Below are 14,193 nucleotides of genomic sequence, written 5' to 3'. Positions count from 1 at the left end.
ATGCAAAAAGCACAGGTATTCTGTGCTTGGGTATGAAATTTCTGTGAGTGTTAAATTTATATAAAAAAGATTAATATTACAAACACACATGTCTTCTCTGTAGCATGGTTTAGATTTTGTCTGCTTGATATACTAATTCTGAAAAGCATATGTTAAAATGGGAAGCTACAGTTATTCCTTTCTTCCTATAATTCTGTCAGTTGTAGTTTTATATATTTTAAATCTTTGTTATTACCTGCATATATGTTCAGGATTATTACAACTTCTTGATTTATTGTAACATCTCTCTTGTTCCTTAGGATGCATTTACTCTAAATTCTATTTTGTCTGATAGTAAAAATTCAACACTGGCTTTCTTTTGCTTTATGTTTGCTTCACAGCATCTATTTCTTCTATCTCTTTGTTTTTAGCCATTCTGTATCCTTTTGTACAAATCTCTTTCCTTCAGTCAGTCTATTCTTAAGTCTTACTTTTATACTGTTCTGGGAGGATTTGTCAGTTAATTGGTGAGTTTGCACCATTTATATTTACTTTAATATTAGAACTTACATCTGCCACCTTATTTCATATTTTACAATTTCCATACTTCTTCTTGTTTTTTTTTTTATCATTTTACTTATTTGCCATTAAATACAACAAAATTTCATCTGCTGCTTAAAAGTTATACAATTTTATTCTGTTCTTCTAGAGCTTACCCTCGAGTAACTTCGATTCAGGCTTAGGAAATTTTCTCCCAGCAGTATAGAAAGCAGGTCAATAGCTATGTCTTTACCATTTAACAAAATAGTAGCCACAGCATATTCTCATCTACCTCTCTTCCCCTCTCCAAGTTTTTTGTATCTCAGGAGTTCTAGTTAAATGTATTTGTAGGTATGCCTTTTAAAAAATAATTAATTCCAACTGAACTATACTTCTTTCTAAGTCTTAATGGGGTTTTAGTGCTGCCCTGATGTGAATTCACCAACGTTCTGGGGTTGCTGCTTTACCACAGGGCACCGAAGTTTAAGCTAGTGGCCAGGATGTCCAAATTTAGGGGCAGTGGAATAGATTGTCCTTGGTTTACCTACAGATGCAGGCTTACCTTGGTCACGTGTGAAATATTAAATATTAAATAGCCTTCTGTCTCTCATTCCTGGTTGCTGACATTTTCCTGCTTCAGATCCTCATTTTTTCTAAATATATCTGGAAACACTCGTGTTCTGTCTCTGAAGAGTTTCTCACAGGCTTTTTTGTTAATCATTGAATGAGAACCTGAATTCCATCTCCTTTTTCTCTCTTTTGGAGTCTCCAAAGTTGAATTCAGGAGAGGCAGAAAATAGCTTTTGTTAGTCTGTTAGTGGTACTAAGCTGGAAGTTTTTCCCTACTTAATTCAGTCATTTCTACCGTTATTATTTTATTAATTCCATCATCCTGTAATCCTTAGGAATGTTTGATTTGTCTTATTTTAAATTCTTGCAGCAAATGCTTAATTTATTGTAATACTTTATTGTTTAAACACAAAAGCACTTAAAACTATGACTCTCCCTGATTAGACCTTTGGCCATGTATTTTAGTTTCCATGTGCTTCTTGTTATCATCATTTTGCAAATAGTCCATATTTTTTTAATTTTTACTGTTTGTTTTCTCTTTGACTTGAATAATTGAGGAAACAGTTTTTAATTTATAACTTTTGTTAATGTTGTATTACATTGTGGTCAGATAATGTCTTTTCAAGTTGAGTTTTTTTAAGTAATGCTTTTATTGTAGATTAATAAATTAATTATGATGAAAGTGATATTATGTGTTTCGTACCTTCTGTATCTTTATTCATTTTTCCTATTTAACCTAGTAAACTGGAGCCATCTAGTAAAATTGCACCTCCTAATTATATTTTGTGTCTAACAGCTTTGATTATCTATTTCAATATTATGTTGGAAGTACATAAAATATGACTTAAAGATTCTTTAAGTATGCTTTGTCTAATGTTAATAATCTAACTGCTACATTTTAAAATAGTTGCTGGATAAACACACTAGGACATTCATGTATACTTCCTTTTAATATGAATATAATTGTAGCACTTTATTTTATTGTAAATTTTTAAAGTATCATCTTGCAGTCTGCATCTTTTAATAAGAAAATTTAGCACTTTAAATTTATCAGTATAATTTTCAAGGTATACTTGATCTCACCTTATTTTATGCTTCTTTTTTATGTTTATTGGTTTTTACTAAGGATTATCTTCAAGTTTTTAAAAAATGTTATCTAATGATTTCTATAATTTTTAAAATTACGAACAAAAACAATGCCATTTGAATGTTCCATATAGAAGTTTTGATAGAATCTTGGTTTCTATGACAAGATTGTTGTTAGAATTTCTCACAGTTTAAAAAACTTAAATTTTTGTTAGCTTTATAATAATACATACAACAAATAGATACATTCTCAATTTACTCAGCTTCAACTGTTATCCCCTTTAGACCAGAATTTGCTAATTAATTCTTAAGTTCTGGATTTTTTTCTCATTTCTCAGAGTAATCTTTTTAAAGATTATTAATTTACTACATTAATTTTATTAGTAATTAATTTATTAATAATCTTTAAATCTTTCTAATTTATTAAGTATTCATGGAGGATAGAGTTTTAATGAGCTTCCCATCCTGAGAATGGGACGTTCTAATTATTATGACACAGGGGTGATTATTAGCTGGGTTTAGTATTTTGATTCACCTTTTCCTCTGAAAATGTTGTAGGGCAAGCTTCGTTGTTTTGAGCTAACATTGCATATTGTAAGGAAAAGTCTAATGACAACTGACAGATGCTTGTGTAACTTTAACCTTGTACTTTAAATTTTTTGTCACAGCTTCTTGAAATAGGCCTCCTTTCATTCATTTTTTTCCCTTCTAATCTGTGTTCCTTGTTTTATGTTTGTGTTTTGTTTTCATTTTGATCTATGAATATTTCCTTCCATTTTTGTTATTTTTTTTGGTTTCTGTTTCTTTTCTAGAAACACTGTCTTCAGTATTATCTTCTTATCTTTTTTTGTATTTTTTTTTTTTTAATGTCTGGGATTGTTCTCAAATGGATCTTCTCGTATCAGTGATTCAGTTTTCTGTAGCATTATGTATGCTTTTAACTTCAAATTCGGGTATGCTCTTTAGCACCTCTGACGTGGCTTAGTTCTCTTACTACTACATTTGTAGTTTCCTTACTCTCCACTCGTTTCTTGTGCTCCGTCACTTTTTCCTCATCCTGGTATTCCATATAGACGCCCTAAAATATCTTTTTGTTTGTGGGATACATCATTTTCACAGGTTTACTTACTTGAATTTTCTAGTTGATATTCTCTTTTCCTTGATCTTAAGTGTTTAGTACTTAGGGTCGGTTTTGCCTCTGTCTCCTTTATTTACCTTGAAATGAGACAAAGAACTTTTGTGTATTTAGCCACTTTTTAAAATTATGAATCCCATTTCTAGACCTTCATATCAGGAGGACATATCCGTGTGCCTAGTTTCCAGCCTGGTTACTACTTTCTGGCAGCCTGTCATCTAAAGTAGTTCTCTATACTAAGGTGAGATATTTCCAAATCTCGTCCCTCAATTCTCTGAGTTAAAGGGAAGGAAAAAAAGCCTATTCCCTGCTCTTAAAGAGCTTACTGCGACCACCATGGTCTATATTTTGGGGTTCTGCCCCTGAAAGCAGGCAGCGTGCTACTCTCAGCCACCTTCCTACATTCTTTTCCTCATCTAGCAGTTGCTTTCTGAATGAATACAGAATACCGAGATTTAGAGAAACTGATCTAAGGACAGCTCCCGGGAAAGACAGTAGAGGGTACCCAACTTGCTTGTTGGATAGACTTTGTATCTCAAGCAATCAGTGAGAGGGGCACAAAGCATCTCCCTGTCTTTAGGGTGAGGCTTGGATAGGTTTTCCTTAATCCAACTTCATGAGTCTCTCATATTCTAGTAAGAGTTGTTTTTAGTTTCAGTGTCAATTTTGTTGTGAGTTTTTCTTTTTGAAGTGATTTCACTGGAAACTTATAGGGAAGAGGAAGAGGCTGAGTCAGAAGGGCCTGTCCAGTGCTTCCCTCCACTTTTCCTCCTGAGGAGCCATGGGTATTAGCTCCCAGTTAAAATAGTTCTATATTTGTCTTGAGGGAAAAATAGAGTCTAAAAATCATGTCCTTTTACTTACCTAAGTTATAGAGAATCTATGAAAAATAGTCTAGAAAAAGTTATTAATGCATTAGATAATAAAGTTATCTTTATGGAACTTTCCATTAACCTGTAGAGAAGCTAAAAAATGTTACATACTTAACAGTAAACAGACTTTTATTAAAAAGGAACTGTAATTACAGGCTGTCCAGCACCTTCATCATTAATACAATTTATGAGTACCTACTTAGAGAGGGCCTTTGGGGGGATATCTCACCCTATGCTGCATATACTGCAATCAGTGTTGTCATTCAGATTAGATTATGATATCATTCAGTCAGCTGATTTCAGCTAATTTCGCATACACTAGTACCTGAGAAAACCACTTTTGTTAATGTAAAGACAGATGCCACATATCTGAAGCTTTGAGCAGAAATGGTAAAGCAATATGGCATAGCTTCATTTTAACAGCACCAAAGTGGAGGCAAAAAGCAGCCCTGATTTCTTTTGTAGAACTTACCCTGTCCTGGGTAAGACAGACTGCAGTCAAATGATCACAAAGATAAGAATAAGAATAAGAATAAGAATAAGAATAAGAATAATTCTGATTCCAGTGCTGAAACTACTTCATAAAGTTGCATGCAAATATCAATTATTTTCCCCTTGTAAAGGAAGAACGGAGAACAGAGTCTTAACTGATTGTAAAATATATGGTACTAGAGCACTCTTAAAATCTTTCCTGCAAAGATAACCATCTCCCTTTTTAAAGAAAATGTTTTCCATATTTGTACAAGATAAAGAGAGCGCAGAAGTTCAGACTTACAATGTTTATGCATAAGGATGTTTCTATTTCTGGTGCAGTTATATTTGGATTATATTGATTCAGCAATATGAGTACTTGTTCTGTATTCATCTTTTTTAAAGAAATAAACAGAAAATAAACACAGCAGGTACACCTGCAGAATGTTACAGGCGAGCTCCTGTTCCCCGTAGGAGTGCGTGTGTTTATTTGTGCTGTGACCCTGGGGTGGATATCGATGGCATTCATGTTAAAGATGACAGAAGAGATGAAAGGGATTGGTCTTATAAGGTGAAAAGACACTGACCTACAATCCTTAACTTTTTCTTTTCATTTATATCCTCCCTTCCCAAGTCTTTCGTCCAAACATAGATTCTCTGAAGCCCAAAAGTTCGAGCAGGTCTCTCGGGCTGTTTCTGTTGACCAGTCCTGTAGACCCCCGCTCCCTGCAGTCAGCCTGACCAGTCTCGGGGGTTATGTGCGAACCCCTGGACCTATATGTACTTTGGAAGGAGAACTGCCCTAGAATAAGAAAATTCAACTTTCTACAGACTCTACTTCTTTTGTCAAGTCACTTCATCTCTTTGAAAAGCAGTTTCCTCTTCCTCATGACGTGGAAGTCATTGCGCCCACTTCACCTGGGAGGTAGGGGCCGCGGTTAGAGAGACAATACGTAGACCAAAGCCCCGGGTCCTCTGACGTTTCTTCCGGGTTTCTCTCAGGGATCTGGGACCTTCTCTCAGGAGGTCATGTTAGCCTCCCTGTACTAAGTGTTTTAAAGGTAGATTCCATGTCATGTTCTGTATCCTCAGCAACTAGCACGGCACCTGGCACATAGTCTCATTCAGTAAATGCTGGTTGAGTAATGAGAGACTTCTTCCTGAGTTCCATGAGTGACAACAGAGGCTGATTGAGCACCCTTTTGTACGTAGTGGCAGAATACTCAGACTACCAGAAGTGATCCATGGTTTCCAGGCAGAGTAGTACTTTCTCCTCTGGGAGGTGACGTTGATGACATATGCCTCAAGGTTTTTGTGATGATTAAATGAAAAAGGTATCTCAAAGCTGGTTCAGATTAGGTGCATGGTGAAGGGAGGAACAGAGGCATGTAGAGTCAGAACTGGGATAATTTCCCACTCCACCCACCTGCTTCTGCTGGGGACTTACTTGAAGAAGCCATGTAACTTCTCTGAGTCTGTTTCCCTGTTTGAACAGTGAGGTACACAGTGCCTGTCCAGCCTCCCTCACAGATTCATTTCCAATGAGGAAGGAGATGGTAAAAAAGATAAAGGGTCCTACAAATGTAAGAAATTTAGAATTAGTGGAAAGGACTGTGGACTGGAATTTGTAAAACCTGGCTTTGGCACTTATTAGCTGTACATCTTAAGCTACTGAAATACCGTTTCTTCCTATATAAAGTAAAAGGCTTCAGTTGGTTTATTTTCGATGCTTTTCCTGTTAATAATGATGGATTGTAGACATTCTCTTAATGTGCATGCAAGATTGAAATAATCAAGAACCTGTAATTTTAGGTCTTCTGAGTACTAAGGAAAATCTTGCACTAAAACGTTTGTCCATCTTCTGAGTCATGTCTGAATTTACAGACTTCATTCTGCTTTCCTGTGTCTAAAGAATTTGGCTGTACTTAGTAACATTCCAAGCTTTTATCAGTGTTCTCACCTCGCTGCTTATGAGGTCAGCTCTCTTCTATTGTCTATTTTGGTGAGATGGGAGGGATGGAATAACTGAACATCAAATTGACTGCTTCACAGTTTCGCTTACGTTTGTCCCGCATATCAGTGGATAAATCTAGTATGTGCGTTCGTAGGAATGAAAATGCTGGCTTGGGACAAGAATTTCTGGACTCTGCAACCCTGACAACCGTCTCTGGGCTCCTCGTTTCATGAATGTCACACCTGTAGTACTTGCAGGGCCTTGCAGCTCTTCCCACCTAGGCCTCTCATTTTTCATATGGGAAATGGGGGCCCAGAGAAGTCGCTTGCTAGAGAGCACAGTGATCTGAGCAAAGAAAATCCAAAGTCCCAGCAAGTTGCACTGCAGTTTAGTTGGTTACCCTACAGGGAGGTAACCACTGAGAAAATAAAATCTGGCACTTCCTTCTAGCTGCAGTATTCATCATAAAATCTGCCCTTTTGATTTCTTGCTACTCTTCAAATAGAACCAGAGGTGTTCATTTTATTTCAGGTGTGACATTTTATAGCATTCAGCACTTTTAGCTGAGAAGTGGAATTAGGGCAGTCATACCTGGGTTCTTCAAATCAGTCTTTCTTAGTCTTGGCTAACTTTACAGAGGACTTATTCTATGTTAGCCACTGTGCTAAAAGTTTTTACATGGGTATCTCATTTAATTTTCCGGTAAGGAAGATTATGACTAAGAGTAACTATATTTACAGGTGAGGAAAGTGAAGGTAAAAGAAGTTAAGTAATTTCACAACTCAAATAGCTAGTACATGGTAGGCCTGAGATGAATTCCAGCCATCTAACTTAACTACTCTGCACACATGGCACATGGTAGAAAGAACAAGGAGTCAGTGGTGTCAGTAACAGTTACAGATACTCCAAAATCATCTAGGCATGTGGATTTGCTGGATGCCTGAGTGTGTGCAAGATCTCCGTGGAAAATAATTCTTTATAGCCATATGTGTGTGCATCTATATCATATCTGTATGTAATGTATCATGTCTAACATCTAAATGCTTTTACCATTTTTGGTTTGTTTATATTGGTAGGGAGATTAGCACTACTGTTTACTAGTGCTAATCTTTGCAGCGTCTGGTACATGACAGCTCTCAATAAATGTCTTTTTAATTAATCCTTATTTTCCAAGGGAAATTTTATCTATGAGCCCTGGATTTCCATGTCTGAAGTGAGTCTAGCAGTGTATGGATCTGTGATTCTGCAATAGTGTGTTCACTGTAGGGCCCAGAGTTGAAGAGTCCACAGTGCCACAGTTGGGCATTCCAGTCTGTCAGCCTAGGTTGCTTGGCAGTGTCAGGCCCCGAGAAATTCATCCAGACCAGGGCTCTGGGTGAGCACAGGCCTCAGCAGTGAGGCAGAAGGGAGATGCCATAAACTTGGAGTGGCGCTGGCCAGGGGCATGGGTGCTCTTCTTAGGGCAGGTAAGTTGCACATTGTACCACTGTGGCTGTGGTGAGAGACGGAGGGGGCCAGGACTGCCTGTGTGGCCTCACAGAAAAATGACAGCTGCACAAGGAGTGCCTCCTCTCTAGAGACCACGAGAGCACAGGAGGCCCTAGAAGAGTGACGGTGAAGGGAACAAGAGCCGCACATCATGCAGGGCTGCGGGAGTGACCAGGTCTGAAGCAGGAGAGCAAGATAAAGGGCAAATCTGAGAGTTCCAAGCTCACCCCGCAGAAGTGTAGCAGTGTAGTCTGCAGAGTCCTGAACTTCACAGGAGAGCTGCAGCATCACCGAGGGGGCATTTTGTGAGGACCATGGGGCTCTCAGTTTCTGGGCTTTTATCCACCAGCATCTGAGGGTGTTGAACGAACCTGTCCTTGATCCTAATTTCTTCCCCTCTTTGTCTTTCCCATTTGCCCCTGCTGGCCAAGTGAAAACCAAGGAAATGGAGATTACAAACCAGAGAGAGCGAGCTGAGGTTTTCGGGGTGGTGTTATCTCCAAAAGTTCTATCTTCCCATCAGCTGTCTTTCCAATAAGAAAAAGTTAGAGTTATTTGATTACAGTAGTATAGGACATTTACAGTCCCTCTTACAATCCTAAATCCAAAATGCTCTGAAAACAGTTGTTTTAAAATAATTTTGGGGCAAACTCATTTGGTGGTAAACCTGACCAAAGTCTTTATGCACCTCTCTTAGTGAGAATAGTCACATGTTTGGTGGCAGAAATATTCATGTGTTTGATTACAGAGTGCCTCCACAAACCCTGCTGTGGGCAATAAGCAATTTAGGGAAAAATACATCTTACTACGTTTCTGAAATTGGAAGAACTCTGAATTCCAAAAACATCTGGCCCTAAGGATTTTAGAATAGTGACTGTCAGCCCATAAATTGCTTTCCGTGAATTTTGCTGTACTTATTTATCCCTTAAGGAATGCATGTTTCCTTCATTCTCTTCCCTTGTGGCGAAAACAAAGTGGGGGGAGGGGAGAAGCAAAACAAACAAATGTAAATGGTGGCTTCAGGCTAGTAAACTGTAGTGGAAACTTTTGGGGGTCCAGTCCAGGTCCTCAATAGGAGTAGATCTTTTAAAGGACAGAAATCTAGATCTGTACTTTTCCTGCAATTAAAAAAAATTACAGATTTCGCCGTGGAACCTCATCATCCTTATCTCCAGCTTTGTAGCAGGCTGAGCTGTGAAAGAGCTGCTCAGCCTAGGATGCCTGCAACTCGCAGAACCAGAGCGCCACCTTTCTTCCAGGTTCGGGATCGAAGCTTCCCACAGCCACAGGCTGAGTTGCCTGCTGAAGCTGTTGAATCCACAAGACTGCAAGGAAACAATTCTTGACACTCAAATCATAAAGGAAGAGCTGCAAAGAGGGCAAGAAAATGTATTTCCTTCTCTTTGGTCCCTTAGCAATTAAATTCGTAACCTAATCTGATGTTAGGGAGTGTGGGCCATAAACCCTGTGTTTAATTAGTTCGCACCTAGGAGTCGTTTTACACACTAGACATTTTAATTTACAACCTGCTGCATTGCAGCACTTTTCTAGGCTTTCAGCTGTGTAATAAGGCATTCTGTTAGCTGCTTAGGCTTTAAAAATATAGATACACTTAGTTCAGATTTTTCTCTTTCTTTTTCATCTTCAGTTGCAAATCAAACATGCGGTTACAGAAGCAGAGATTCAAAAATTGAAGACCAAGGTAAGCACCAGTACCTGGTGTTTGAATTGTACTTTTTAAACTTAAAATAAATTCAACTCTAGGACTAAAGGATTTATTTATGTACACTGGAAAGAATGCAAATGTGAGAGATTCATTTCCACTGTTACTGGAAAAACCTCCCAGTGCATACCTTGAGGGGGTCTGCACCACCATACCTCTCAGTAAAAATAGCACAATATCTTACAATTACAGATTTACATATTTGCACATATGTGGCCAGTTTCCTCTGAGCTTTCCTCAAAAAGTAAATGTGTTTAATGGCATCCGAATTACATTTTATCCACTAATTCCTTAAGCACAAGCTATTATAGTTTATCTTTCTCTTGATTTATCTTATTTTAAATAAGTTTAATCATTTATTTATTTTTAGACTACTCATTAGAAACAGTGTATTTTAACATAGCACATTAATTACTTTTCATGGAGAACATTTCCAATTTCTAATAATTAAATATTATGAAATTTAATATAACATATGAATAATTTATTTTAGGTACCAGATGCAACCAGAAATCTTTAGACAAATTTAATTCACATTATTTAAATTTGTGGGAAAACACAGGTGTTGATAAATGGGTGTATGTATTTTTAGTTTACAAATGAAATAATACAAAATTCAAAAGGACATTTTTAATTGGTAAACTATAGGATACTTGTAAATTTCTTGAATTGTGTCTGGTTTTATCAAATATGTAACTTCAAAGATTTTAAAATATCTTTTGAATTACTTTTAAAACAGTATCTTTTTTCATAGTCTTCTAAAAATTGAGACATAATTCCTCCCCCACCACTAACAATCTGTTTTCCTGTTCACACTGTATACTTGTTTTGGTTTTTCCATGTGTTTTAAATGGAGATGAATTAGCAAGGCTATTTTGGTTAAAAGGTATTCTCGGCTAATCACTCTGTAGCTCTTTAGTCAAAACATGTCTGTATATCATTCATGGTGTCAGCCAAGCTCTGTGAATAATAATTTTTAAATGAGTAGTGGTTGGTAAATAAACAACTTGAACACAAAAACATTAAAAGATGCAGTAAAAACCCAGTCCTGTTTTAAACTGCTATTGTTTCTTGGCATAGAGTGGAAGAATAGAAGATTTTTTTTTAATTGTTGGTTACAATCATGGAAAAAAATTCCTCTGTGATTGTAAGTGCTTAACAAAGCTTATGTGTTAGTTAATTTAGAAAATCCTATAAATCAGTACTTTGTATTTTTCTCAATATTCTATTGATAGATAATATCCATAGATTAGTTTAATGTGACTTTTTATATCCATATTGATAATAGAATTCTTAATTTTGAAATGTTTTTGAGTACTTTTTACTTTGTAATCTATCTTATCAATGTATTTATGCAAACCATGCATAAAAACTTGTATTTCCATTTGCTGAATGCTGTATGCTTTTGGAATGCTTTAGATTTTGAACATTGATAGTTTATAATGACTATGCATCGTTTTGAACTTTAAAGGTGGCATGCAAAGTAGATGAAGCACTAGTTTAAAGGTCAGACAGTTATTGTGAATAAATGACCTTTGACCCCTCACCTAAAAGATCAGCCTTGACTTTCTATAGAAATGAGGGGGTTGGACTAGTAAGCTATCTGTTCCTAAGCTTCCCTGGGAGCAGAAACCACAAGAAGCTGCCTTTCTGTTCTTTGGAGAGACTTTAAATTAATTCAACAATAAGGAATATTTTTACTTACACCATCTTTTATACTTCTATGCATATTGGGGTGTATCAGGCTCTAGAAACTCAGAACAAACCATTTCACTTTTCAAGGCTTCCATTAATAATCTATGTAATGACAAAAGTAATACTTGCTTTTCTCATCTCAGGGTGTTTGATGATTGAGTACATGTAACAATGGGATTTAATCTAAAATGTCCTATAAAAATAGCAGAGATTTTTTGCTATAGAAGTATCCAGATTATCCTTGCTTTGACATTTGCTTTGTTCAGCTACAAGCAGCAGAAAATGAGAAAGTGAGGTGGGAACTAGAAAAAACCCAACTCCAGCAGAATATAGAAGAGAATAAAGAAAGAATGTTGAAGTTGGAGAGCTACTGGATTGAGGCTCAAACATTATGCCACACAGTGAACGAGCATCTCAAAGAGACTCAAAGCCAGTACCAGGCCTTGGAAAAGAAATACAACAAGGCAAAGAAACTGATCAAGGATTTTCAACAAAAGTAAGCAGTTTCTAATAGCTAAAGAATAGTTGAGTGCATCTAAAGGTTTGTATCCAGTAATTTTGTAACATCTAGTGGCAAAGGAGATGACCTCAGAGTTATCCCTCTAAGAAGCGTAGTTAAAGCATAAATAGGTATGTTTTAGAAATCTCATCCATCATTTTTTCATATGAGATTATATATTGTTTATAATTTTTGGCAATTAGTTACCTCCTGTTTTTTGTTTTTGTTACGTTGTTATTGTTAGTTATTCATTGATAGTAACTGTTGAAACATTTAAACCACTATCATTTTTGAAATATCTTTATAATTTAGAAGCAAGAAGCCCAGCTGAAGTTATGCAGAATGAGGACTGGACATAGTACATGCAGAACAGCAGCTGGGGCCTTGATGAGGCTGCTTCTGTCTCTGTTCTTAGAATCAGTAACTTCAGAGTTTTCCCATTACAGATAGTGTAAAAATTGACTAGCAAGACCCCCTGCCCTGCTACTTTCCTTTTCTCAGTGTTGAGAGAATCATAAAGTTCACAGTGCAGTAAGAGAGACCATCACCACACTCTGCTTTTACGTTTCAGCAGCTCTTTCTGAGCTAACGCTGCTTTGCTTCCATCTGTTGGATCTTGGTATAATTTCAGGGAGACTGCCAGGGAGACTCTACTGGATTTTTAAATCAGTCACTTCTTGGCCAGCCAGAACAATAGGAAGTAGCACCAGTATCTCTTTGGTCTTCATGTCAAGCCTTAGAATCTAAGCATTCACTACATCTGTTATTTCCTGTAGTGGAAATAATGTTTTTAATATTTAAAAGAGATTGTTATAAAAAGTTTATTTAAAAAGGGGAAATTGCTCTATGGCCATGAATTCAGTACCTCACTATTTTAACTCTTCTTGCCAAAAATATTATACCTTATTCTGTTTCATGTAATAATATTCATAATAAATAATAAATATAATAAATTCTGCCAAATTTTCATATTGCATTCCAGACTCTCACAATAGAGGTATTTCTTCTTCTCCCCATATTACCCTCAGGTGTGTAAAAGACAGCTCCCCCTCAGTGTTTCTTACCCACCCAGTCTGCCTCTACTGTCATTCATAGGAAACAATCTTACTACAATTACCTTTTTTAAACTCTTACCATCCAGTTCCATCAGTTTACTAGGTATAAGATTTTGCAAATGTGGAATTATATCTACTCGACATGTGAGTATCTCCACGAAATTACCCAATGTGGGTCATTAGTTCAGTTGCTTCTGTCTAAATATGAATGGGTGCTCTAGAATCAGGAGCAACAAATAAAAATCATAGCAGAATCAAAGCATTTTTCTTTACTTTGGGATCCACTAAAATGTTTTATTTGCTTTCATTACTAGATACCTTTTCTCTAACTGTGATTGAGTTTTATTTATTTAAATGGCTGTTTAGATATTTATTTCACTGTGCAGTTTATTTCATCAGATAAGAATTTTTACATGTTTCCTCATTTATTGAATGTTTGATTCAATGAGATCTATTATTTTTTTCTTAAGAGAACTTGATTTCATCAAAAGACAGGAAGCAGAAAGAAAGAAAATAGAAGATTTAGAAAAAGCTCATCTTGTGGAAGTTCAAGGCCTGCAAGTACGGGTGAGTTTCGTGCTCAAAACTGCTAAAAAAAATAGGGTCATTTTGCCTAATACTTGAAGAGGAGTGCTGGTTTAGGAGTTTTAGGAATTTTATGAATGGGTATTTTCTTCTCTCTTAGATTAGAGATTTGGAAGCTGAGGTGTTCAGGCTGCTAAAGCAAAATGGGACTCAAGTGAATAACAACAACAACATCTTTGAGAGAAGAACATCTCTTGGCGAAGTCTCTAAAGGAGATGCCATGGAGAACATGGATGTTAAGCAGACGTCTTGTCATGATGGCCTGAGTCAAGGTTTGTTTAACTTAACTATAAACGTTGTTTTTAATGACTGTGAAATGTGGCCTTACATTTTTTCTTTTTCTTAACCCAGAGATTTAAAAGTTGAAAAAGCCTTCCTTCCCTGGGCAAGAAGAAAGGGCTTATCAAAATAGAAACCTATCATTTCACTCTTGTCTTATCAAAAATAAATCATTGATGTAAAGAAATAACAAAAGTTCCAACTCAGACAAGCCAGTTATTTTTAAACCATCATAATATTGATAGGCTTAATAAACTGCCTT

At 36.4% G+C, this 14,193-nt stretch overlaps 1 protein-coding gene across 1 annotated transcript in view; it reads left to right on the top strand.

The window, feature by feature from the left end:
- PPP1R9A (protein phosphatase 1 regulatory subunit 9A) overlaps window positions 1-14,193 on the top strand; it is a 261,195-nt gene that overhangs the window by 204,180 nt on the left and 42,822 nt on the right. The window contains 4 exon segments of the mRNA XM_014554033.2: window positions 9,744-9,797; window positions 11,780-12,009; window positions 13,538-13,634; window positions 13,753-13,924. Coding sequence (XP_014409519.2) covers window positions 9,744-9,797; window positions 11,780-12,009; window positions 13,538-13,634; window positions 13,753-13,924 — 553 coding nt within the window.

Source organism: Camelus ferus, chromosome 7, assembly GCF_009834535.1.
Source record: "Camelus ferus isolate YT-003-E chromosome 7, BCGSAC_Cfer_1.0, whole genome shotgun sequence".
In the NCBI taxonomy this organism is placed as follows: domain Eukaryota; kingdom Metazoa; phylum Chordata; class Mammalia; order Artiodactyla; family Camelidae; genus Camelus; species Camelus ferus.
Note: the sequence above shows the minus strand (reverse complement) of the source record. Positions and strands in the feature narration are given on the sequence as shown.